This window comes from Dermacentor silvarum, chromosome 8 (genome assembly GCF_013339745.2).
Source record: "Dermacentor silvarum isolate Dsil-2018 chromosome 8, BIME_Dsil_1.4, whole genome shotgun sequence".
Taxonomy (NCBI): Eukaryota; Metazoa; Arthropoda; class Arachnida; order Ixodida; family Ixodidae; genus Dermacentor; species Dermacentor silvarum.
Window position 1 is genome coordinate 113,359,558 of NC_051161.1, and position 26,749 is coordinate 113,386,306.

The following is a 26,749-nucleotide window of genomic DNA, read 5'->3' on the forward strand; positions in this document are numbered from 1 at the left end:
TAGAAGATGTCGACAATGTCCTTGAACAGGTCTTTTGTTTCCGGTTCAGAAGAGTAATGGCGACATGGATCATTCGCATGCGTGGCACCAAAGAAATTAGCCATGGCACAAGAGAATATAACAACCTCAACACACACCTTCCCCCGTGCAAGCTAGCGCTTTGAAACGTTGTGTGACATATTGAGTTTTGGGGGTCGGCCCAGTTTTTCCACTGCACTGGCTCCACGGTCATAACATTTATTCGACGGAGTAAATTTACCAATCGTCGTGTCTTTGTTATCGTCGTGCCGCCGTCTTGCCGTTGTCGCGCCATTGCTCGCTCTACACGCACATGTTGGGCCATCTGGTTACACTTTACGAAACCGCGAACGCCGCTAGGTGATCAGTTACGTGCAAATGCTCCGCATAATATTGTTTCCCACAGTGCGTGGAATTGGCATTTTGTTTTTACTATACACGTACAGCTATGGCGATGTTGAGGACACAGTTGTCTTGAAGAAAGCATAACATAAAGTACGGGGCAAAGCCTGTTTTGAGATTTTGACTACTGCAGTAGGAAACATCTTCTTTCAAGCGGAAACTTGAGGTTTCTATTTCATAAACTGTAGCGCCGTGCGCATTCCTGTTGGGCATTGAATTAAAGTCTTACTGACATGGAGCCGCGACTCCATAAACCCTTATTTACAGCCGACGTTCGGGATGTTGGAAAGACCGTTTGATTTATTTTTTTAACAGCGAAGCTGTTTAAGCTAGCCGTAATTGTGGTTCGTATCAAGAAACTGCCGCGCCGTAGCCATGGCAACCAGGAAGAGAAGGAGGAGACCGCGTGCATGCGCACGCGGCCTCCTTTTCGCGAGCTCCCTCCCTTTCCGATCCCGCCTCTCTTCTCTCCGCGGTGCGCTGAGCCAGGAGAAAAAAAAAAAGCTGTCGGATTGATATCGAGCGGCTAGCCTTCAACGCGTTGGGCGTCGGCAAGAAACAACGTTCTTGGCACTGTGCCAACCTTGGTTAGCCTGCCTGCGTTTGTGGCATGCCAGGAACGCTGTCGCTCGTAGGCGCCGACGCGTCCAGCGCTAGTCACACGAAATGTCGCAAAAGGGAAGGTACCTCCGAAAATGATCGCTCGAGAATACCTTCCCCTGCATACGTAGTCAAATTAAACCAAGTTAAGACCTAGCAGAAACCAAGTTAATACCGAGAAGTAGCAGCCAGTAGGACTTGAGAATTGTTTCGCTGAGCCAGTTGGACAGTTTCGCTGTGCCTAAGCTTTGCACGACCGAGTGCAAACTTGCCCGTTTTTTTTCTTCTTCTTATCTTACGGCACGGCAGAGACTGGGCGTGCGCGTCGGCGAGCACATAATGCTGCGCGCACTGGCTGGCGACCGCCTGCTCATGCGGCCCTACACCCCCGTGAGCCTGTGCGACCAACGCGGAAGCTTCGAAATCATCGTCAAGATCTACAAGGCCGGCGTGTCCACCGAGTTTCCCCAGGGAGGACTGATGTCCCAGTTCCTGGACACTCTCCAGCCGGGAGACGAAGTACAGGTATATCCTTGTTCCCTCGTGTTCTCTTCGATTTGATAGAGTTATATAGGCCGAACACAAAGCAGCTTTTTACGGAAATCATGATGTCCCAACCGAAATACAAAGACGGGCCCGTGCTTGCGCACCTATAACGAATCTGCAACAGATCATCGCAAATTTTATTATCAGAAACAATACAGACTTAGATATATTATCAGATACAGCCGCCAAGCACATGGCCATGTTGGGCAACGTCCTTTTCCTATAAGTTCGGAGAAACCGATACCTGGCTTCGCTACAGGTGTTGCACAAGCCACGGTAAACCGAGGCGGTTTTATCGTGAGCAGAAACGGTGAATTTCGGTAAATAATAAAGGCTACTATCATCACCATCATTTTGACAAAAGCTGACCCCCCCCCCCCCCCCCTCTCAGAAAAAACCTGGATCGGCCCCTGGTCACACATTTGTCGTATTATTCTAATGGTGTTGTAGCTCGATCTTGTATTGTTGCATTATATAATAAGTACTTCATGTCACTACTAGATGCACTGCATCTCCTTAATGCTGTAATGAATTGTGTTCCGTCTTTGCGTTTTGTTCTTCATGCTTATAACCCGGCCCGTTTTAAAGTTTCTTGTTGTTGTTATCACCCCCCCCCCCCCCTTCTATGCAATGCCCGATTCTGGGCCCTTAGGGTAACTAAAGGAAAATTAAATGAAAAATGAAAATGAAAGTGGAAGGCCGAACAAGCTATATTCAGTGTTGTAGAAATAGAAAAGAAAATTACCGTATGAACTCGTGCAAGGGCCACACCCGTGTAAGGGCCGCACCCCCAACTCGGCTGCCCAAGATTTAAAAAAGTTGTCGCAGTTTCACCCGAAAGGCGAAGCATCAATTGCGATAGCTAATTTGTAGAGAGCTATACGGAGTAAGGATAGTAGTTTTATCAGCTGTACAAACCTGGACATGCAGCAGCACCGGCAACACACAGAACTGTTGTCGACGCCGTCGGCGTTTTGCCTGCGTTCGCACAAAACGCGCGCGGCGTTGGTGACTGTTGCCGGAGCCTCTGGGGGCGGCTCGGAGGTTTTCGACGAGATCAGAACGGGACACTTGTCGAGCAGCGTCGGAAGTCTTTACCACCTACTCGCCTCACAACGTTTTATATAAATAGGCATTTTGTGCCACAGCTAAACGTCGCCTCCCTTTCCTCCCCCCCCCCCCCCCCACGGCCTCTCGCGCGTCGGAAGAAGGCACGTTTGCTCTACATATATGGTGATTGTAAAGGAGGAAAGAGACGCCTACTTCTGCAGCCCTTAAGGGAGCACGGCGCAGAACGCGCGTTTGTTCTCCGCCGTGCGTTCATTCCCCATAAAAGCGCGCGCCCCTCGCGCTCTTTCACTCGCACATACAGCGTTCGGCGCGCGGCGCCGATTTCATCTCCATTGACGTCATACGGAACCTCACGGCGACGGCGACGGCGACGCCGATGGCAGTCATCTGCTTTTGAGTGTCCATATAATTGCTATCGCAATAAAAAAAATATAATTAATGGGACATTCCACTCTGTGAACGTGGACGACCAGCGAAGCTGTTTAGCGCTTGACACAGAGGTGACACAAAATTTTGAACAAAGGTATACGAACATATTTATTGTCCTGATCGGTTGTCCTCATGACGATAAGTACGCACACACATTCGCGTATCACCTCTGTTATTAAATCTGTCCTTGACGTAAGACGACGGCAATGGCTCATACCCCCGTAAATGCGGCGTCGCTATTACGACGACAGAAGAGAAGAATGAATGAATAAAGCCTTTATTTTAAGGAAGGGGACGGCTCTAGGCCGCTGTTGGGGATTATGTGGGAAAGGAATGTGGGTTCCCGGATTGTTGGCTGAGGCACATCTTCATCTCTGTCTTTGATCTCCCGCTTTATGCAGGCTCAGGTGCATGTTCAGTTCCGCCACTCTCGCACGGGCTGGTCGACACTACTCGGCACGGTCTGTGCTACACTACTCGAAACAAGCCACCTTGTCTGCCATATGTCGCAATGGCTTTCTGTGTTTCAGGGTTAGTTTGTATTCCAATTCCTAGTGTTCTAATATCTCCGTGCAGTAAATGTTGAATGTTGGATCTCCCTTCTGAAAAAGCTGCACAGTTCCAAATGAGGTGTTGCAAATCGGCTCTGCATGACTCCTGACAATGTGTGCATCGGGTATAAGTGCTCGCAGTCGTAGCTTGTCTGGTTTGGTGCCATTTCTCAAGCATGTGTGGTGCGTATGCAGCGTTGGCCATAACCTTGTTAAAAAAAAAACTCTTCCGTGCGAGTAAGGCCGCCCTTGTCAAACACATGTACTGGTGTAGCTTCTAATAGTCTCCGTTTACTGTCTGCTTTTATTTTAGTGCGAATGTAATGCACCAGTGCTCTGCTAGGAGAGCCTTCGGCCAATATCTTTAGGTATGGATTTTGGTCCGCGGGGTTTGGCGAGGAAATGGAGTGTGGGGAGCTGTACGTGTAATCAAGCCCACCCGCTTGCGCGGCAACTGCGTGAGCGGCTGCGTTTCTCCCATCCGTGCCGGTGTGCCCCGGTGTCCATATATGATTTCAACATTTGTCCCATTGTCCTGTATTCTCTTCAGCTTTTTTTCTGGTGTGTTAGCCACAGTATCATCTGTCGTAGGCACCGTTAATTCGGCCACCGCTTCGTACGAGTCACTTAGGATCCGATAATTATTTCGCACACTCTGCTCTACAATGTCTCCCATGTCAATGGGAATGGTGTTGACCGCTCCCCATATAGCTTAAGGTTCTGCGTGCAAGGTTGCACCCCCGGGAAGCTGACATGTGTGATCGCCATTGTGTTGGGGTGCAGATGTGCTAACCCAGGCCATGCTTGCCATGTCGTCTTTGATTGCAGCGTCCGTGTAGATGTCAATGGTGTGCTGCGGCGTTCTTAGTTGTAATCTCTTTTCAAATATTTTTATAGCTTCCGCGTTTCGTCTGGCGATAGGGCGTTGTTGTCTCCGTATGCCCAGTGGTGCTTCCCATGGTGGCGTTATGGTCGCTTCCGCGGGCTCTGGCTTCGCATAGACTTGTTTATCCCATGCCATGATCTGTTTTCCCTGAGTCGTGTTTTATGTCCCGTATGGGTGGAATCGTTACTAGCTTGAGCAGGTCCTCGTTCCTCGTGTGCTTCGGTAGCCCAGTGATCGTACGGAGGGTGGCCCTGTGTAACTTTTCGATGTCGCCGAGGTCTCGTTCAGAGAATTCGTACACGGGTGCCCCGTAAAGAATCCTTCCAACCGCGACTGCTTTTGCAAGCGTTTGGCACGCTTTCTGAGACGCTCCGCCATACTTGCTCGATATTCGTCTAACCATGTGCAATAGCGGTCTCCATTTTTGATTTAGTGTGCGAATCCATAGCTGGGGGCTGTTGCAGCTAGCAATCTGTGCTCCGAGTATCCTAATTTGTCCATTGGTCGACGCAATATGGCTTTGGCCTATGTGTAAAGTGATCTGATTGTTTACATTGGTCGCTTTGTTTCCGTCTACGCTGATCAGTTCCGTCTTCTCCGGCGAGAGTTGCAGTCCGAGGTTGTGTTGCTAAAGCTCAGGATCGCTGCTTCCAGTTCAGTTTGCATGCTCTGCATGTCGGAATAATCCGCGGCTTCTGTCCATATTGTTATATTGTCACGAAGATAATGAATACGAACTCGCCGAAAGAGAACAGCCTTCTTTAATGATGGCCGACACCAGGGGCGTAGCCAGAAATTTTTTTCGGGGGGGGGGGGGGGGGGGCAAGCTTCTGCTTTCCTTTACGTCACGTGGTCGATAATAAATATCGGTAGTTTAAGCAGACTCTATACATGTATATCAAAGACATGGGACCCCCCCCCCCCCCCCCTGCCCCCCTCGCGTGTGCGTGTGCTTGTGAAGAAATTAAGTAAAAATTAAAGTAAGCTCAGTAAATACAGTAAGTACGACAGGTGCAGTGGGCGTTTGCAGCAACGGTCTCTCATCGCGCCACTGAATGGACCAGTCTTCGAAAACGCATCATTGAGACGACCCGTGCGATCGGAGAAGACATCATTAATTGTTCATTTCCGTTAAGCCTAGATGGCGTCGTCCTCGTCGGGGCGAAGTGCGTTTCACAAGTCAAGGACGGCTATACACGTGAAAATGCACGTGTGACCAGGCTATACCTACTCCCATGGTTAGCAATAGCTTGTTCGCTGCGTCTTTGCGCTAGAAAACTTAAATACGCGCAAAAACGCGTAAGGCTTTTTTTTTCCGAAGCTTTCGTCGCCCTGCTCCCTCATAAGAGAGGGTTGCATTTCCTGCGGCTATAGTGCATGGGCCGCTGTGTCTTCCGCTGTGCGCGAGCGTGCAGCCGTCATTTGCCTTTACGTCAACAGATTCAGAATTATTGTACAGAATATTTCACCGCACAGCATAGATATGGCATGTGTACGCATTTTAAGTAGTGCGTGCAACTCATTTCTGCTTCACTTACGCCGGTGAAAACAGGAAGCGGCCTTGGACCTCACAGAATCTCGACTGATTGGTGTACTAGTGATGCAGGAATGAACTCCGGTCTTGTTCAGTGCATAGTGCACATAATCAATTTCTCAGGACGCGTGAACTCCGACGAGAACTGTCAGCGCCTGCAACAAGAGTTTACTTACGCTGTACTGCGCGCAGCAGTAATCCATGCTTGTCGGTTGTCTGTTTCGTGCATTCTGTTGCGAGTCGGTGGAATTTCACTGCTGTCATCAACCCCTTCGTGTGTACATTGCTGGTTTGGGATTCCACAACAAAACGGCAACTACCAGCCTTCCGTAATTGCTGGTTTGGGATTCACCAACACAACAGTAATTACCAGCCCTCCGTAAGGGCGCAATCGCAAACAAGAGACGTTTCTCGCGCGATCCTGCGCGAGCGCGACCTAACCGGTACCTGAAGGGAAGCGGCGGAAATGTATACCGGAGATTTCGACCACCTGGGTTCTTTAGCGTGCACCTAAATCTAACTAAACGGGTCTCGAGCGTTTTCGCCATCATCTAAAATGCGGCTGCCGCATTTGTTGCTTCAGGATGCGGCCGCCACAATCTCGCCCAAAACTTCACAGAGTGCCAAAGCCTTGACAAACACCGTGACAGTTTTTTCCATATGCAGACATGATTCGCTGTAAATTACCAACCCAAACGGAAGCGCCCAGGAATGAAATTGTGATAGTAGCACCGGTTTCATGAATTATGTCAGCGCGAAGCGACGAGAACAAAGGGTGGGGGGTTGCGGAAAAAATTCCGGGGGGGGGGGGGGGGTTTGAACCTCCCGCCCCCCTGGCTATGCCCCTGGCCGACACTCAAGAGAACGCGCGCACACCTGCGCCCTTCGTCGTCTTTGGCGATCTTGTGCCTGTAGTGGGCAGCTGACTTATGACTATCGGTGCCTGTAGTGGGCAGCTTACTTCGCGTCATTACTCCCCACGTGAAAAGCGACCGTCCCGGTCGTCGGTTGGAGAGGGTAAAGGGCGACAGAGGGCGTGGGAGAGAGTTGATCAGAGGGGCACTTCTTCGCGGGCGTAGTAGGGCTTCATACGTACTACGTTCACAATCTCGGCTCGTGCTCGCCGTCGGCTCGAGCTCATATTAGTTCTCTGAGGGACGACCTCGTAGTTCACGTCGCTGAGTCGCCTTACGATCTTGTTCGGGTCAAAGTATCTGGGCAGTAATTTTTCTGACAGCCCCTGATGACGGACGGGTGTCCACACCCAAACATAGTCGCCGGGTTCGTACTGGATGTTTCTTCGGCCACTGTTGTAACGACGGGCGTCGGCACTCTGTTGGTTGCGGATGCGGTTGCGAGCAAGCTGTCGAGCTTCTTCGTTTCTGGATTATGTCGTCAGCGTTGGCACTTCTTGTTGTTCCGTTGTCTACCGGGAGCATGGCGTCTAAAGGTGTTGTTACGCAGCGCCCATAAACCAGTTCAAATGGTGTGAATCGGGTGGTTTCCTGCACAGCCGTATTGTATGCGAATGTCACGTATGGTAGAATTTGGTCCCATGACTTGTGCTCTACGTCAACGTACATCGAGGTCATATCGGCCATAGTTCTGTTGAGGCGCTTGGTTAGTCCATTAGTTTGTGGGTGATAGGTCGTGGTTTTCCGATGATTGGTGTGGGTCAGCGTGACGATCTCGTGCATTTAGTCAGCAGTAAACGCAGTTCCTCGATCGAATATTAAGATGGAAGGGGCCCCGTGACGTAGTACGATTTCATGGGAAAAAAAAAAAACATCGCGACTTCTCTAGCGGTTCCGCGGGGCACAGCTTTGGTTTCTGCGTACCTCGTTAGGTAGTCCGTTGCGACGACTATCCATTTGTTTCCTGTCGACGACGTAGGCAACGGACCGAGGAGGTCCATTCCCACCTGTTGAAACGGTGGTGGAGGAGGGTTCAGGGGTTGCAGAAGACCAGCAGGTTTCAAAGGTGGAACCTTGCGCCGTTGACAATCACGGCAGCTTCTCACTTAGCGCTGAACGGACGAGAATAGTTGTGGCCAGTAATACTTCTGGCGTATGCGCGCTAACGTCCTGGCGAAGCCTAAGTGTCCGCGGCACACGGGTCGTCATGACACGCCTGCAGTACTTCTTCGCGCAGCGAAACTGGGACGACAAGAAGGAACGTTTCTTGGCTGTTTTCGGAGTTCTTTTTATAGAGCACGTCGTTCCGGAGGCAGTAAGAAATCAGACCTCGTGACATCGCTCGTGGGACAGCAACGTCGGCTCCCTGAAGGTATCTGATGAGGAGAAGCAATGTACTGTCTGCACGTTGGAGGTCAGCCATCTCGACAGTGTCCACTACACCAAGAAACGGGAAATCTTGCTCTACGTCACAGGGCTTCCAAGGTATAGGTGCACGTGAGAGGCAGTCAGCGTCGCCGTGCTTCTGTCCGGATCGACATACCACTGTGACGTCGTACTCCTGAAGGCGGAGGCTCCAACGAGCGAGGCGGCCTGAAGGGTCCCTAAGACTCGCAAGCCAACACAGTGAGTGGTGGTCACTTACTACGCGAAAAGGGCGGCCGTAAAGGTAGGGTCGGAACTTGCCGATGGCCCAAACGACAGCTAGACACTCCTTTTCAGTCGTGGAATAGTTGACCTCCGTCTTTGTGAGACTGCGGCTCGCGTAGGCTAGTACTCGTTCGGCGCCGTCTTGCCACTGAACGAGTATAGCACCGAGCCCCACGTTGCTGGCGTCTGTGTGGATTTCTGTGTCAGCCTTCTATGTTTCTCTCGTCCTTTCCGAAGAGTAGGCAGGCGTTGTGCCCCTTCTGGTGGCAGTTGCCAGCCTTTGCTTCTCGATTTCTCTTTCCTGTGTATATGTTTTCTTTCTTGTCGTCGAAATGCTCGAGTACGGGGGCTGTTTGCAGTCGCTTCCGCAATTCTGTATAGGCTTCCTGTTGTTCTTCCGTCCACTCGAAGGGTGCATCTTGGCGTGTTAATCTCGTTAATGGTTCGGCGATCCTTAATTGAAAATCCTTCGACAAAACGACGGTAGTAGGCGCAGAGACCTAAGAATCGCTGAACTGCCTTCTTGTCTGTTGGACCCGGGAACTCAGCGACGGCAGCTAGCTTCTCGGCGTCTGGCCGAACACCACGGGGGCTGACTACGTGTCCGAGAAACTTTAGCTCCTGAAAGCCAAAATGACATTTCTCAGGCTTGATTGTCAGATTTGCTTTGCTGATTGCGAGGAGTACATTCTTGAGTCGTTCGAGATGTTCATCAATCGTTCTAGAAAACACAACGTCGTCTAAGTAGACTAAGCACGTCTGCCATTTCAGTCCAGAGAGAACAGTGTCCATCATCCGCTGAAATGTGGCAGCTGCGGAACACAGGGCGAATGGGAGGACTTTAAATTCATATAATCCATCAGGAGTCACAAATGCCGTTTTTTCGAGGTCACGCTCATCTACTTCGATCTGCCAGTTAGAGCACTGCACGGGCCGATTTTTCGAATCGGCACTGCACGGGCCGATTGGGCGGCCCGCCCGAGCCCGATCAAAACTTTTATGGCGAGACCCGGGCCCGGCCCGGGCCCGGAAATAATCTACGTTACCCGCCCGGCCCGGCCCGCCACCCCTTTACCTTAAGCCCGAGCCCAGCCCGAGCCCGGCTCGAAACCGGCCCGAACCCGGCCCGAGACCGAAAAATACATGTTTTTCAGAGTTGAGAAGCCCGAGAATAACTCGAAGAAAGCCCGAGCCCGGCCCGGGCCCTCGTCAAAAAACCCGAGCCCGGCCCGGGCCCGGGTCAAAAAGCACACGCCGTGCCCGAGCCCGTGAAAAAACTGCTCTACCCGGCCCGGCCCACGGGTCGGGCCGGGCCCAGGCTTTCGGGTAAGCCCCAGCCCGTGCAGTGCTCTACTGCCAGTACCCAGACTTAAGATCCAACGAGGTGAAAAATTGGGCGTGGCGTAGACGGTCCAGAGCGTCATCGATCCGTGGCAGAGGATAAACGTCGCATTGACACTATTAAGCCGTCTGTAGTCTACGCAGAAGCGTAGTGTGTTGTCCTTCCTTTTAACTGAAACGACGGGTGACGCCCATGGACTTATGGACGGCTGAATCACGTCATCATCTAACATTTCTTGAACCTGGCGCTTTATCACCTCCATTTCCGTAGGCGCAACGCGGTAAGGATGCTGACAAATGGGGCGTGCTGACTCTTCCGTAGGAATGCGATGCTTCGTAACGAAGGTGCCCCGTACTTTAGACTCGGTAGAGAAACAGCCAGAGAAGTCATTGACAAGGTCCAGTAGCTGCTCTTTCTGTCGTTCCGATAAGCCCGGGTTAATCTGAATGCGATCGTTCAGGTTGGCCTCTTTTGATGAATTAGGGGAAGCAGTTTCTAGCGAGGCGACATCAGTGAAGGCAGCAATTTCATGGAGGAAGGCGACAGCTGTGCCTTGCAGTACGTTGCAGTAAGTGCTGATATTCGTTGCTGAAGTTTGTCAGCAGGACTAATGAGCGTCTGTGCTGAAGCTGAACGAGGCCCCGTGCAATGCAGATGTTCCGCTCAAGCATTAACGGAATGTTTTCCTCGGCGATGCCCTCATAGCCGTCTAATGCGTCGCACGTAACCAGGGTCAGTAAGCTGCTTCTTGGCGGTACCGTTATGCTGTATTCGACGATGCGCAAGGCGTTTTCGGTGGGATTCTCGTCGCTAGCGTCGCTTGCTATGGCTTTTGCCGTAGAGAACGTCACGCTCGATTTTTCCAGGTTAATTATGGCTCCATTCGCCTGTAGAAAGTCCATGCCGAGTATCAAGTCCCTCGAGCAGCTGGGCAGAATAATAAAGACCCAGACGTACGTAAATCCACGAATATTTACCCGAGTGGTGCATCTGCCCACGGGAATTAATAAATGCCCTCCAGCAGTACGGACATGCGACCCAGCCCACTGCGTAAAAACTTTAACTTTGACGCAAGCTCTCTGCTAATAATCGAGCTGTCCGCACCAGTGTCAATTAAAGCGGTAACTTCTTCGTCGTCTATGGTAATCAGTATGTCTGACGTTACCAATTGCCTTTGGGCACAGGAGTGTGACTGAACGTCGGTGCTTTGTCGTCGTTGTCGTCGTGATGGAGGATATTCGAAGCGTTCGGCGTCAGCGGCCTCACCTCCGGAGGTCGCTGGACTCAGTTTTCCGAGTTTGCAGGGCTTGGTGAACGACGCCTATGAGCGTCTCGATGAAATGAGGGACTTGGCGATCGGTATCGAGCACGCGATGCAGAACGGGGCTCGTGCCTTCGCTGCTCGAATGAACTGTCGCCACTTGCGATGAAGTTCTCTATCTCCATCGGGCGCTGACCAGGTCGTGGACGAGGTGCACCTGGAGGGAACCCGCGGAGGCTCACGCGTCGATAGGGGCACATCCTGTAGACGTGGCCAGCCTCTCTGCAATGAAAACATAGGGGCGTGAGGTCAGGAACCCGCCAAACGTCGCTTTTTCTGGGCCTCGACTCATCGATGGACGGTGGACTGCGACGCCTCAACACTACTTCAGTCTGTTCGGAGGGGCGCATAACGTTTGAGGGGCCGTACAGCGACGGTCGTCGTACGGCGTCCGCATAAGTCATTCGGACTGGCTCCCGCTGTTGTGGTACCTCGTAGCGCTCAGGAGCTTGAACGGCTTGCCTAATCTCGTCGCGCACTATCTCCGCCACAGAAATTCGGGCTGTCGGCGCGTCGGTTACCTGCATTTTGTGGATCTCTTCTCTTACCACAGCCCTGATCAGTTCGCGTAAGTCCTCGAGGTGGTTTTCCGAGGTCATGCTAGAGGGGCTGTTTGAAAGTTCCATCACGTTGCGGTAGTATTGTCTGGCACGCTGTCGAAGGGCCCTTTCCATTGCTGTCGCTTCAGCAAGGAAGTCTGCAAGTGTTGTGGGCGGATTCCGAATAAGTCCAGCAAAGATCTCTTGCTTCACACCTCGCATCAAATGTCGCACCTTCTTGTCTTCGGCCATTGAGGCATCCGCACGTCTGAACAGCCGAGCCATGTCTTCACTATACGTGGTGACGCTCTCGTTCGGGGCTTGGAATCTTGCCTGTATTGCCAGCTCCGCTCGCTCCTTCCTGTCCATGTTGGAATATGTGGCGACCAGCTGCTGTCGAAATTCGTGCCACGAAGTCAATGTCGTTTCATGGTTATGGAACCACGTCCTCGCGGAGTCTTGGAGCGCGAAGTACACGTTGCGCAACTTGCGGTCTTCGTTCCATCCGTTGCATTCGGCGACCCGCTCGAAATGGTCTAGCCAATCTTCCACGTCTTCAGTAGCATCTCCGTGGAATGCAATCGGCGTCTGTGGCTGGTTGAAGATGATCTGCGCCGGCGAAACAGCAGCAGGAGGCTGTGGCGTCAGGTTCATCGACCGGATACGATCGGGCAATAGACCGTGCTCAGGTTGGAGCCCTTGAAGACGGTGGCTGGTGCGTGCGTGCACAGGAGTAATCTCTCCCGGACTACTCACTGGGGATGAGTCAGGGGTACGCTGCGTCTCCGGCAATGGTATCATATACCCAGCACCTCCACCAGTAAAATGTCACGAAGATAATTAATACGAACTCGCCGAAAGAGAACAGCCTTCTTTAATTATGGCCGACGATGATGATGATGACCTAATCTTCTTTGGCGCATACCCACTCACGGGGTATGCGCCACGAGCGGGATGGCCGACACTCAAGAGAACGCGCGCACACCTGCGCCCGTCGTCGTCTTCTCTTTGGCGATCTTGTGCATGTAGTGGGCAGCTGACTTATGAAGATCGGTGCCTGTAGTGGGCAGCTTACTTCGCGTCAATATCATCGGCGTAAATAGTAAAACGGGCCGAAGTGTCTCGCTCAAGACTTTCTGCTACCCGTGTCATGGCCAGATTGAATAGCATAGGTCCGAGGATGGAGCCCTGGGGCACTCCCCTATCCAAGTAGTAGGTCCTTGGACTCCATCCCGGTGCCTTGCCATGGAGCTGAATTGGTCTGCTTTGGAGGAAGCTACGGATCCAATTGCATGTTCTTTGACTAGGGTACCTGGTTGCTAATTCCTGTAAGATGACCTCTTGTTTCACGTTGTCGAATGCCTTACGCATATCGACTGCAAGAATATAGTCAGGCATCTGTTTGCGAGACTTGGGGTTGATCACTCTGCGGAGCAACCAGAGGCAGTCATGTGTGCCCATGTTCGGCCGAAAACCTACCTGCGCAGGCTGCAAACCCGGTTGTACATATTCCATGTAGTGCTGCATTCTTGTGTTTAGCATTCTTTCGATCAATTTGCAGATAGTTGAAGTTAGAGCTATGGGGCATAGATTAGCTGGTTTCGTGTGGTCTTTGCCCGGCTTCGGTATAGGGTAGATGAGAGAAAGCTTTAGTGAATTTGGCACTAGTCCGGATTCCCAGGATTCATCGACAATTGTTAAGAGCCGTTCTTGAGCTTCATTGCTGAGGTTTCGAAGTTCTTGCCAAGTCACTCCATCGTGCCCGGGAGCTGACTTCGTTTTGCCTTGTGCAAGGGCCGCTACGAATTCCCTCAGCGTAAAGGGCGTGTCTAGCTCCTCTTTCGCGTTGTCTATCATGGCAGAAGGCAGTGGTTCCGGAGGCGCTTCGGCAGCATGTGGGAAGAAAGTGTGGATGACGCGGTCATCCAGCACGGCAGGCTCTTCTCGCAAAAAGAGTTCCGCAAAAAGAGGCGCGCCTTTCTTTCTCCCAAGCAGGCTCCTTAAAATCTGCCATAGCCTTTTTAGACCGGGTTCCCGGCCAAGCTTCGCGCACGTATTGTGCCACGTATCTGCTTCGAGTTGTTGTTGGTATTCCTTGATGAGTCGGTATTGATGTTTAAGGCGCATTAGATCTTTGTGACGCTCTCCTTTATACCGGTATTGCTGTGTGAGGCGGTTGACCTTCCGCCATAGATTTGCAAGGTGCATATCCATGTGAGTTGTAGTGTCATCGCATGGGATAGTTTCTCTGGCCTCCGGCCGTGCCTCCGCCATCATAGCACTGAATTGTTTAAAGTCCGCAAAAGAGTCCCCGGTGGCCATTCGAAATTTTTTCCAGTCAAAAAACACCGTTTCTCTCCTTTCTCGGATTTTTTTGCGATTGAGCGTGATGATTATTGGTAAATGGTCGCTTTCCCATGTCGTCGATTTTACGTCCCATTGCCTTATGAGCCCTGGAGTGGCTAGTGTCAGATCGGGCGTTGTGTCCTGTTGTCGCGCGTGTAGCCCTATGCGGGTTGGTGTTTCTGGTGTGTTGCATATATCCAGAGTTGATATTTCTATTGCATCGTGCAGTATGCGTCCACTCGGGTCAGCTTTGGCTTAGCCCCATGTTTGATGCTTGGCGTTAATGTCTCCTCCCACTAGAATGGGAAGGCCTCCAGATTGCGCCTGCACCTTACCGAGCCATTGGTAGGAGTCATTCCGGTGCTTGCCCGTTAGGGGTCTGTAGTACGTGGAAACTGCAACCATTGGCCGGTGCCCGCGCGGACATAGCTTTACTGTCACAATTTCTCTGAAATCATTACACAAATCTGGTATTTCCAGTTTGGTTGCGGTGCAATGATCATCATCATCATGTCTGTAATCATGTCTAACTAAAAGAGCTGCTTGGCCTTGCGCTTGGTGTCCTTTGCCCGGGTGTAGTATTGTAGCCTGCTGAAAGGTTCGGTGACCTTGAATAGTGCATGCACGGTCCCCTTGTCTCCTGTAGCAGCACGACAAAGGGTTTGAGTTTTTTAATTTGCTGTCTTAGTGTGGATCCACTCTGCGTAAAACTTCGATAGTTCCATTGGATGCATATAGGCCTAGCCGTCATCTTTCATCTGCTGGCTTACGCCTTTTAGGTTCATCATGTTGCTTCTGAATATTTCTCTGAATTTCCGTGAATCTCGCTTGCATATGAATTTGTATTGCATTCGTGACTGTCTGAAATTCCTCGCGTAGGTTCTTTTCGAGGCGCTGGGTCTCAGTGTGTCTTTCCTGTCTTAGGATGCTCAGCATCTGCGCATACGCCGAGTCTTGGGCTGTGAGTGGTTTTGACACTGACGGTGCCTGGTTCTGCTGAGTCTGTGCAGGTCCTGCGTATTGCGGCTTTCTAGAGTTTGCCATGACTTTTCGACTAATTGATCGCCTGACCCGACTTTTAGAACGCGTGCGTTTTTCTAGGTCTGCCGGCGTCTCCGATTCACGTTGCCGTGGCTACAGCGTACTGTAGAGCGTACTGTACCGTGGCGTACTGTACCGTGGCGTTGGCGGTGGTGGCGTATCTCGTTGCTCTGGTGGTAGTCGTGCGAGCAGAAGAGAAGCGAAATTCTACGCTGGAATTATAAGCGGCAATGCAGCCAGCTGTGGAAGAAGACGACGACGAACGCGCGAGCACTGGCACGAGCGCGTTCGCGCGGTTGCACCGAGGGGTGCGAACCCTTTCCCCTTGGTCGCCGCGCGCACAGTACGTCACCCACTACGTCATACATTCACAGAAACACATCGTTTTATATAGACAGGTGGCCGTTAATCCGAGCTCCGACGCGAGCGGCGATATGCGTTTGCTTTTATTCTTGAATCTTTCAATCTCACTTTTTAGGAGAGAGTTTTTTCGCGCGGACGCCATAAAAAATCCCCATCCTAGTCATCGATCATCACCATCATCAGACTATTTATGTCCACTGCAGGACGAAGGCCTCTCCCTATACGATCTCATACTACCCCTGTCTTGCGCTAGCTGATTCCAACCAACTTGCTAACTTCATCACCCCACCTAGTTTTGTACCGTCCTCGACTGCACTTCCCTTCTCTTGGTACCCATTCTGTCACTCTAATGGTCCACCGGTTATCCATCCTACGCATTACATGGCCTGCCCAAGGGCGCTATAACGTAAAATGATTCCAAACTGTTTTGATTCCAAGCTCCTGACGTCAAAATTACGTAACCACCGACGCAAGCATCGGGCGGTGACCCGCAGCGTTGTCTGAACAACCCAATCAAATAGTCTCCTCGTTTATAGGAGGTCACCTTTGTTCGCTTTCAAAACCAATAACATTGTCTATATATTGGCTGACAAGAGGCGAGGAGCACGCTCTAGTGGAGAGGGTTCCGGTGGGGCCGAGCCAGCACAGTGAAAATAGATATACGAGGGGCGTTCATAAAGTTCGTATTATTGGCATGAAAAATGGGAGACAAAGAAACGAAATTTTATTGGAAGTTTATTCCTTCTCTACATAATCTACTACCAAAGTCACGCCCTTCTGCCAGCGATGCATAAGCTGCCGCAGTCCAGTTCTGTAGAACTCTTGATTTTGAGAGTTCAGGAAGATCTCGACTCGAGCGATGACTTCTACGTCGTCCTGAAAATGTTTCCCGCGCAGTGTGCTCTTCATGCGAGGGAAGAGGAAGAAGTCACTTAGTACGAGGTCAGGTGAATATGGCGGGTGAGGCAAAATTTCGTAGCATAAGGAGGCTGAATGCGTCGCTGTCACATGCGCTGAGTGAGCAGGTACATTGTCATGGAGCAGACGGACGCCTTTCGTGAGCTTTCCTCTAGCGCTTCTCCTTCGTAGCACCTCGCAATTTGGTGAGAAGCTCGCAATAGTACTTTGCTGTAATAGTTTGGCTTTTACTGACATAATCTGTGAAAAGAGCACCACGGCAGTCCCAGAGGACGCTCAGCATTATCTTGCCTGATGACGGCACAACCTTGGCCTCTTCTGGCGCGGGTGATTTTCCGTGATTCCATTGTTTGCTTTGAAGTTCAGTTTCAGGGTCATAATTGTGCGCCCAACACTCATTCATGGTTATCAGGCGTTCAAAAATGTCATCAGGGTCGCTCTCGCAAAGCTTCAACATTTTTGCGGCTGCTTCCTTCCGCAAGTCTTCTTGAACTGGTGTCAGCAAACGCAGAACCTGACGCGCGGCAACTTTCGTCATATGCAGGTTGTTGTGAAGTAGGTTGTGCACAGAGCCTGCACTCACGTTAAAGGCCAACTCCGGCGATTTTTTGACCATGTCGAGCTAATAAAATATTTAGGTTTCCGAGACCCTCCTGTGACGCACCTGATAGGAGAATTGTTCCGCAAATTCGAAAATAATTTTAAATAAGCAAAAAAGCGCAAAAACGAAACCGAAACCTGAGCAAGTAGCCGAGCGAACCTCTGCGTGTGACGTCACGAATGTGTCCCCGGCGGGGAAGGCGCGCAACGCATGCCAGTCTCGCCCGCGGGGTGAACGAAACAGACGAAGAGCAGACGCTCAGCTTATTCGTGACCGCGCCGGACCATCGGGGACCTTCGGGTGACATTGCATGTAAGCTGCACCACCTATTCGGATCTGTCAAACAGTGACAGTTATGATTCAGAAGAATTCAATAGCCACGAATCGCCGTCCTCCACCACTAGAGCCAGCACCCATGCGCAACATATCGCGCTGCGATATGAAGACCAAGGGTAGCCCTAACCACTGATAACCGCTTCGCATGCTCACTGTAAGATGTGGAGCACGACTTTCCGCATTTGTATCCCACAAGAACGCCGCTGACAGTCCAAAGCACCGACCGGTGCATTTGTTTACATCGGCAGGTACAGCGACCACTCGTACGTCGTTCGCTTGAGATAGCCGCTCATCGGTGACATCAATTAATGTCAGAACATATCAAAACACGTAGATTTTGTGCATGTAAGCACCGCTACATCACTCTGGGTCGCGCTGATACGTGCGACCACGCACCTTCGGAAACAGCGAGCGGCAGACCGTATAGTAGGGAAGCGTTGTGCAGCCTGCTTATCATTCTTCGTATTCTCTTCATGCACACAATTAGTGTTCCGTGAATGATGATGATGCATGGTGTTTAATGGCGCAAGGGCCAGGTATGGCCAAAGAGCGCCAGGCCAGTGTGTTCATGAGTTGACAATGGAGCAATGAATTGCGAAAGGTAGATGTGTCATGCCTGTAAAAGGGCCTAAAAAACAATCGCTGTAAAATGCGTAAAATATATATGTAATAAAATTATGGCAATGGCTAATGAGGTGCACTATGAACACGAAAGAACAAATTGCAAGATGATGAAGATAAACGAAAATTTATCACTGATAAACTTTTCAAACAGCACTACTGCCTTGACAGACCCTTTGAAACGCAAGGGCCTGGAGGCGCGTGCTATGCAAAACTACTATCGCGGCGACATCCTCTGGAGAGAGGATGCGCTACGAAACTATTGGGCAAATAACATGCAATACTACATCGCTCAGAAAATCCAGGACAGCTTTAGTGCTAAAGAGAGGTTTGTCGCCCAGAAACATAGCGGGATGGAGTGGGAAACAGTACCGGTACGCTAGGGGAAAGTGCCTTTTTCTCTCTGTTTCGGCTTCCCTGCACTCCAAGAGGACGTGGAGCACGGTAAGCCTCTCTCCACATCTACCACAGGTTGGCGGGTCATTTCCAGTTAAGAGGAAATTGTGGGTGCCGTATGTATGTCCTATTCTCAGACGAGAGAATAGGACATTTGTTCTTCGTATTTTCGTAACGGGATGCCAGGGACCTATCTGTGGCTTAACTAAGTGGAGCTTATTGTTCGTTTCGGCATCCCACAAGCGCTGCCAGTGGCTTCGAAGTTTCTTTCTCAAATAGGGCTTGAGATCGCTGGCAGGGATAGAAGCGGTAGGGTTAAGGGCTCGCGATGTAGTTCATGTGGCCATTTGATCAGCCAGAACATTGCCCTCGATAGTGTTCCGTGAAGTAGACATAGATTGGGACATTGCGCGTATGATCGTTCATTTAGAGAATGTATAGTTTTCTCGCGGAAACGCCGATGTCATGAAGTATGACATCGTTGTCAGCTGAACGAGACGGTTGTTTACGCATGCTGTATCGAAGGGGCCTCCGCTTGCTGCCCATTTGGGATACGAGGCAAACAGTGCACCTCGTAAGCTAAATAATGAGTCAGCATAACAATGGGTAATAATACACCCATGGATTTGCGTAATTACATTTTATTTAGGGAAGCGCCGGCGAGTGCGACTGGCCGCATTCGAGAACGGCAACGTATACGGATGTTGATTGCGCATCGTGTTGTCGCTTTTAGCTTTTTGCGTGTGCACTGTACGAAATGAGGAATGGTTTATTTCAAATCCGTATGGTCAAAACTGAACTACAGAAGCAGCTTTCCTCATCCTAATAGCTTAATTAGCTTCATATCAGTCCGCCAGCAGCAGACGCACGAACTTGGCCACTGTGATAGGCTCAACCTCGGCTGAACGCGATCGGCATCGGCTCAAACTGTGTTTGCGGATGGCGAGGGCTGAAGTTCGTGCAGCCAACAACGCAACACCGCTTGCTGCCCCGCATCACTTGCCCGTCCACAGAGAATGCAACTTCTCGCGACAGCAACATCTCACGCCAAGCGCTAGCTCACGATCGTCGACTCCTGCACGTTCTCGTCGCTGTCGTCTGCATGATCCCGGCATGCTCTGCGTCGACCATTCCTGACGTCATACACAATGTGGCCTATAACTGAGGAGGGGGTAACGTAGGGTACTCGAGGCAATAAATTAAATTCATTTGTAAAAAATCTGTGCAACTCTCAAGCCTGCTTTTTTAGGACATGACGGAGGTATTCAGAGGAACAGATCCAGCGAATTTCATCGACATCCGTTGACATCGAAAAATCGCCTGAGTTGCCCTTTAACCTCTCCGATTAATTCTTCAGCAGTTATCCACCGGTCAGCGAGTACGACAGCCTCCACTTGCGCAGCAATTTGTGGTTCCCCAACGAGCGAAGGGCGGCCATGTCGTTCTGCGTCGTCCAGGCTTGTTTGACCGCACTGAAATCGTCTGCGCCACTTCACAACAGTATCATAAGCTGGAGCATTGCCACCGTACACCGCCACCAGCTCGGCGTGAATTGTATTGGCATCTTGTCCCTTCAAATACAGAAAGTGGATCACTGCACGTGCTTCGACTTTCGCGATAGGTGCTGCCATTTTTGTTTTGGCCCTCTAGCGGTGTTGCGCGGCATTATATAGAAATGATAGAACATTAGTTTTATACAAGGAGGAAGGAAACCCCAGGAGAGGTCCTGGCCAGCACGAACGTATTGGAGATTGTGTGGCGGAAGTCACGTGCTGTTTCTCGCAAAGCAGCACTGAGACGGGTACCCTAAATGTCAACGTTGCCATGGCAACCGCGCTCCTGAAGCTTTCGCTGCTGCTCGCGGTCTCTGAAAAGTTAGATACGATTTTTCCGCCGGTGTCTTTCCCGCAGCACCTTTTGTTCGCGAGAAAAGCTGACTTTGGAGTGTGGTGTGTAAGCTTGAAAGTTGTGCTTTGGGTCTGTGAGTGTGAGTGTCGGCCAGCAACCACTCAAGCAATCACGGCGCGGATCTTCGTTGTCTTCTTCAATGTGCCACGGAAAAACACAGGAGCGCGTCTGCTTCACTAAACCTGCAACAGAAGTTTTGTAGGCTGTTTTGACGCACGTCAGGAGCACACACTTCCGGCGGCTTCCATCTTCCACCTGCTCACTTTCACACTTCCATCTGCTCCGGTGAGCTGCAGAACCTCTGATTGGAGGCGCAAAGAGAGGTGGCACACCAACATGGCTGCACTTCCGGATTCAAAAAAGTGACGTCAGGGCCTCTCCTGTTTTGTTTCTATCCTCCATGGTTTTATATTACGCTAAAACTAGACAGATGCACACTCATTTTGATGCATATTGTGCACGCCTTTTCTAAATCTGTCGCACTGATAATACGAACTTTATGAACGCCCCTCGTAACCGCATGAAGAGGGTGGTGCCGGCGTTTCCGATTGGTCCGCTTCGCCTGGGCCATTACTTAGCTTGCGGTGGCTGGTCGAAAATCGCGGCGGCGTGCAACGAAAGGATAAGAATGCCGCTAAAACGGAGCCACAGCAAGCAAGAGTTGGCAGAGCGATGTCGTATGCATGCCGAAAGGGCTCGATAACGTTTTACTGCATGCCACGCAAAAAGGTTTATCATGCGCAAATAAATACACGCTCACCGGCAGGTGCGAGTAGCGAGGGCCTGAGCGATCGGCGGGCAGCCATCTTCTATTCCTTTCGGAACGTGGCAGTCTGTGGCTATTCAGAAAAATTTTCAGTTTTGTTCAGCATATTAATGCATTTTTTTCGCGTACACGTCACTTTGACGTGGTGAGTTTCCGCGGTTTTGTGAGGTCACATGACAGACAGGGGAAGTGGGCGTAGCCAGAAAACATTGGACCAATAGCAGAGGGCTAATGGTGAAAAGGCGTTGAATCAGGAATGATAATTTTTCGTTTGTGTGGTTTAATCGTGCATAATCAGTATGTTATATCAGATGGAGAGCTATCGCAGTTTTCGTGACGTCGCGTGACAGACAGGCGAAGTTGGGAATGGCCCGAAAATGTTTTGACCAATCGTGGAGGCTGATTGCACAAATTGGAATGAAAACAGTTTGGAATCATTTTATGTTATAGCGCCCCAGCTCCATTTTTTCCACTTAATGTGAACTAGAATTTCGGCTATCCCCGTTTGTTCTCTGATCCACACCGCTCTCTTCCTGTCTCTTAACGTTAGTCCCAAGATTTTTCGTTCCATCGCTCTTTGTGAGGTCCTTAACTTGTTCTCGAGCTTCTTTGTTAACCTCCAAGTCTCTGCTCCATATGATAGCACCGGTAAAATGCAATGCTTGTACACTTTTCTTTTCAACGACAGTGGTGAGCTCCCAGTCAGGATTTGGTAATGCCTGCCGTATGCACTCCAACCCAATTTTATTCTTCTGTAAATTTACTTCTCGTGATCCGGGTCCCGTATAAGTAATTGACCTAGATAAACGTATTCCTTTACAGACTCTAGAGGCTGACTGGCGATCCTGAATTCTTGTTCCCTTGCCAGGCTATTGAACATTATCTTTGTCTTCTGCATATTAATATTTAACCCCACTTACACTTTCTCAGTTAAGGTCCTCAATCACTTGTTGTAATTCGTCGCAATTGTTGCTGAATAGGACAACATCATCTGCAAACCGAAGGTTGCTGAGATATTCGCCGTTGATCATCACTCCTATATAAGCCTTCCCAGTCGCTTAATACTACTAAGCGTGCAGTGGAGTAAATAAATTATGAGGTTTTACGTGCCAAAACCACGATCTGATTATGAGGCACGCCGTAGTGGGGGACTCCGGAATAATTTGGACCACCTGGGGTTCTTTAATGTGCACCTAAATTTCGCGAAAACACACGGGTGTTTCAGCATTTCGCCCCCATCGAAATGCGGCCGCCGTGGCCGGTAAAGGACTTTAGTGGCCGGGATTCGATCCCGCGACCTCGTGCTCAGCAGCCCAACACCATAGCCACTGAGCAACCACGGCGGGTGGCATTGGAGAGATTGTGTTATTTTCCTTACTTGACCCCCTTCTTGATAGCTAACTTCCTACTTTTCTCTTCCCAGCCATAGATAGACATTTCCAACGGAGAAGCAATCTCGTCCGGGGCCCCGATGCCGTGCGCGCGCACCGACGATGTTTTGCACGCTGCGTACTTCCGCGTGCCGCGCCATCTAGTAGTGTCATCTAGTAGCATGGAATTTACTACATATTTTATTTTTCATTTGCGTTTTACTAAATAAAATGAATATTTATTACACCTTTCAGACAGCTGCTTCCTTCATCGATCTATGCATACAAGCTGCGAATTCCGCATCCTCGAAAAGAAATTAAAAAAAAAAATGATTTACTAAAATATGATCTAAATCAAGTCTCCCAGAGCCTATAGATAACTGAGAATGTGACCAATGGGGCATCGCAGATACGAGGTCCACGAGGGAAATTTGTGTACGAGGGCCACGGCAGCTTCGTCACCGCGCACGGCGATCGGCTACCGCCTGTCAAACGGCTGGGCCTAATCGCGGCCGGCAGCGGAGTGACACCGATGCTGCAGCTGCTGAGAAATATGTTCGCGGACAGCGCGGACTGCACGCTCGTGCGCATGATAGACGTCAACCGCAGCGACAAGGAGATCATCGCACTGCGGGAGCTCAACGAGTACGCCAGGGGACACTCCTCAACCTTCAGGTATATGCATATCCTACTGGACCATGACGTCATCGCGGTCTACACTGCCCAAACCTAGAGGAGTGCACAATTGATAAAGCCGCTTACTGTTCAGGTCCAGTATCCGTTATCATGCAGCGCTAGTAATAAAACGGAAGCAGAGTAAAAAAAAAAAAAATGAAGTATGGGGTTTTACGTGCCGACACCACCATCTGATGATTATGAGGTGTTGCTTTAACGTGTGTACCTAAATCTAAGTAAGTACATGGGCGTTTTAGCATTTCGCCCCCATCGCACCATAGCCACTAAGCAACCACGGCGGGTGGCACCAGAGTAACACCGGTGTCACATGGGCAAAAAGTAATTACGACTCCCGCTTCGTTGTATGCAGGTTTTACTTGTTTCCAAAAATATTTGCATATGCTTCATCTATACGCCTTGACTCCACAGTGCCGTCATGGATGCTTTCGAATGTCTTACTCAGATGTTTTCTGTAACATACGCATGGTGTCTATGCAAGGTATATATATATATATAACTCTGCAAACTGCGCAATACCCTCATAAATGCCAAGGATGTCATTGTAGAATATTCCTTTCTCAATTAAGCCAGCCTATCACATGGGTCGATCGAAGATTGGTAAACCTCGCGCCGAACTCCGTTGCAGATAAGCTAGAAAAAAAGAAGGCGGGAGATACCACGCATCGATGTTATGCGAAGAAGTGTGCGGCGAGCCCACCAAGTTAACGAAACGACCATGAGAGCACCAAGACGTAGGTGGCTGTTTCAGGACAGACATTTGGCAGGCATGTCATGACATGAACTACTGTTGACGCGTGTTGTGTGTGTGTGTCATATTTACTCGCGTAATGAACGCACCCCCAATTTGGTCGTGAAAGATCTTAATTTTTTTCCCCTCGCGTAATTAACGCACCCCCGACTTTGCTGCTGTGTGGTCGCACGATCGAACGGCCGTGCTATAGTTTTTCGGTGACACTAAGATCTTTTACTCTCGCACATGTGTTTAAAGCAAGCACACTTAATCTCGATGCCCGTCCATGGCAAAACCATGACAAGAGAACACTGGTGGGAAGCATGCGGTAAGAACAGGCTGAGCATTATCACGGTCGCTTGAGACCTGACGGAAGCAGTGACCGCGATAATGCTCAGCCTGCTCTCACCGAATGCTTGCCGCCAGTTCCGGCGCTAAGGCACCGCGCAGGCTCTAAAGAGAAAGAAAAACAGCAAATGGCTCTCAGCAATAGTACTTAACGCAGTTTACGGACTCTACAATTGAATGAGGGGCGACCGGCACATGGTCGGCACAGTCTGTTCACGGCCGCTACATAAAAAAACGTTTTTATGTGGTGACTGTAGCACTGGTGTAAGTCTCCAAAAACTGACGACAAAACTCGCGCCACGACGTCAGTTGCTCCTCGCGGTTCTGTAACCACGTACGCGCGCCATCCTCCAGGTAGAAGTAGATGTGTCTGAATTTTTCCGCGTCGTTCCATTCACTCACGGAGGCCACCGCTCGAAGTCGACCAACCAGTCTTCGACGTCTTCAAACACTGTGCCATGAAACGTCGTCTGGACCCGTGGGCTCTCAAGTGCGTACCGGTTCGACATTGTGCTTCCCGTACCGGTTGGGGCAGTTTGAACGAAAGCGCAGGTCATACCGTAGCGTCGACAATTTCTGGGGACAGTCCCCCGATCCTGAGGCTGGCCCAATGCACGGGAGTGTCGACAGGCACTGGATTCGTAGCGCGGATCCTTGGAGGGGACTGCAACATCTGCGAGGACGTGTACCCAGCACCTCCACCAGTTTGTCACGAGCCTTCAGAAGTAGTATTGAGGGTTTAATAAACCGTAGAGAAGTTGGCTCCTGGAAAATGCGTCCGTCGAGGCTGGCTCTCGAGCAGGGAAGAGACGGTCTTCTTTTTTTTCTCTTGGGCTTGACCCACTCTTGCCCTTGACCCACTACCTACAGGTGGCAATGCGTTTGTTCATATCCGCGTACGCTTTCCTTGTGACAAAGGTCGCATTTTGCGATAAAGGTACGAGAACCAATGTTACACTGAATTACATGGCGCATACTTTTACAATTTTTGCAGTATAGCTGTTCTTATACTCCATCTCGCAAGGTGGTTGCAGCACTGCTGAAGGTACGAGGCATACACAGGCCTGAAGTTGCCTTGCGCAGTGGTATATAGTTCTGGGCGTAACTGGCTGATTATTGGCTACACTAAAGAGTTATTTTTGCTCGCTACAAGATACGGTACAGCGATATGTGACATGTTGAGCTTTACGCATGCACATCGTACACAGAGAATTACTGTGGCAGTTACCGCCGGTAACTAATAGCCACCCTAACCGTGGCAACATGGCAGTGCCCATACAGCGCCGATCATCCACTTCTATTCGAATTCGCACTTTTTACTGGCTCTCTGCGCTGTCAGCAAGAAACAAGGGGCAAAATTTGTCATCGCTAAGCCTCATCTCAAGCTGAGGTCAAAACATCAGGTATTTTTGTCGTAAGTATTGAGATTAGCATGTTTGTTTTCGCTACAGACACGGCACCAAGCCGAAAAACTGGTTTTATTTCTAGTTAGCAGATGGCGCCATAGCATTGGTGATGCGCTGACAATGCAGAATGCTATAAAAGCCTAATTGCTCACTGCATCATTTACTACCCCGCTCTAGGATGGTACGCTATGGAGGTAGCGAGCAAACGCCAAGTAGACACCGAGCAGACACTGTGGCGCAGGTGATCACTTGTAAGGGCATTCGCCCGTACTTCTTGCTAAGGAGGCTGCAAGGTACTGCAGGGAAAGCGTACAGGTAAAGCGACGGGGGCTGCAGGCAGAGGCTTGTGTAGACAAAGTGCCGGTAGCAGGAACTGAAGTTGCATTGTCGCCGTTATGACCGCTGCGAAGCTCCACGACTGGTATGGGGAACGTCCGCCTCCACCAAATAATGTTACCATGTAGCTGATGCCCAAGGCTATTTACAATTCATGTACAGGGAAGCCATCTATAACGGGACACATCGCTTTCCTTCTCTTCAGTGCAGCCACACTGTGGCGGCTGTTCCGTATCAATTTATATTATCTCACTGAAGTGTTGAATATCAGAAACCAGCAGTATAATAGGGGGGCCAAGCCCCTCAATATATGGAGGGGCCGGGACACCCAGGGCCCAGTCTAGATATACCTCACTGATCCTGCAGTAGACACAAGTCACGGTGATGATCGTGACATCGCCAGCCCCATAGAGCTATGTATTGTGAATGTCATTTGCAAGTGAGAATTCTGAGCGAACTCATAAATTATCTTTCTGTCCTGTTTCAGGATCTGCCATGTGTTGTCAGAGCTGCCCTCCCTAGAGCTGATGCCAGGTGTTATTCAAGGACCACTGAACCGCTACATCATGGCCGCACACCTTCCTGCGCCGGACTCCAACTCGCTGATTCTGTGCTGTGGTCCACCAGCACTGATGGACAAAGTATGCAGGCCAGCGCTTGCGGATATTGGCTACAAAAATGAACAAGTCCTCTTTTACTGAGCCAGTGACCATGAAAAACCACACCCTGTAAACAATGGTTTCTATATGCTTTATTGAATAAAC

The 26,749-nt window shown here is 50.3% G+C and overlaps 1 protein-coding gene across 1 annotated transcript in view; it reads left to right on the forward strand.

Annotated features, from left to right (window-relative positions):
* Positions 1–26,691, forward strand: part of LOC119461627 (NADH-cytochrome b5 reductase 3) — a 30,109-nt gene extending 3,418 nt beyond the window's left edge. The window contains exons 2-4 of the mRNA XM_037722988.2: positions 1,330–1,545; positions 22,879–23,144; positions 26,473–26,691. Of these exons, the coding sequence (XP_037578916.1) occupies positions 1,330–1,545; positions 22,879–23,144; positions 26,473–26,686 (696 nt within the window). The 3' untranslated portion in view covers positions 26,687–26,691. The remainder of the gene's footprint in view (positions 1–1,329; positions 1,546–22,878; positions 23,145–26,472) is intronic.
* Positions 26,692–26,749: the final 58 nt, after the last annotated feature.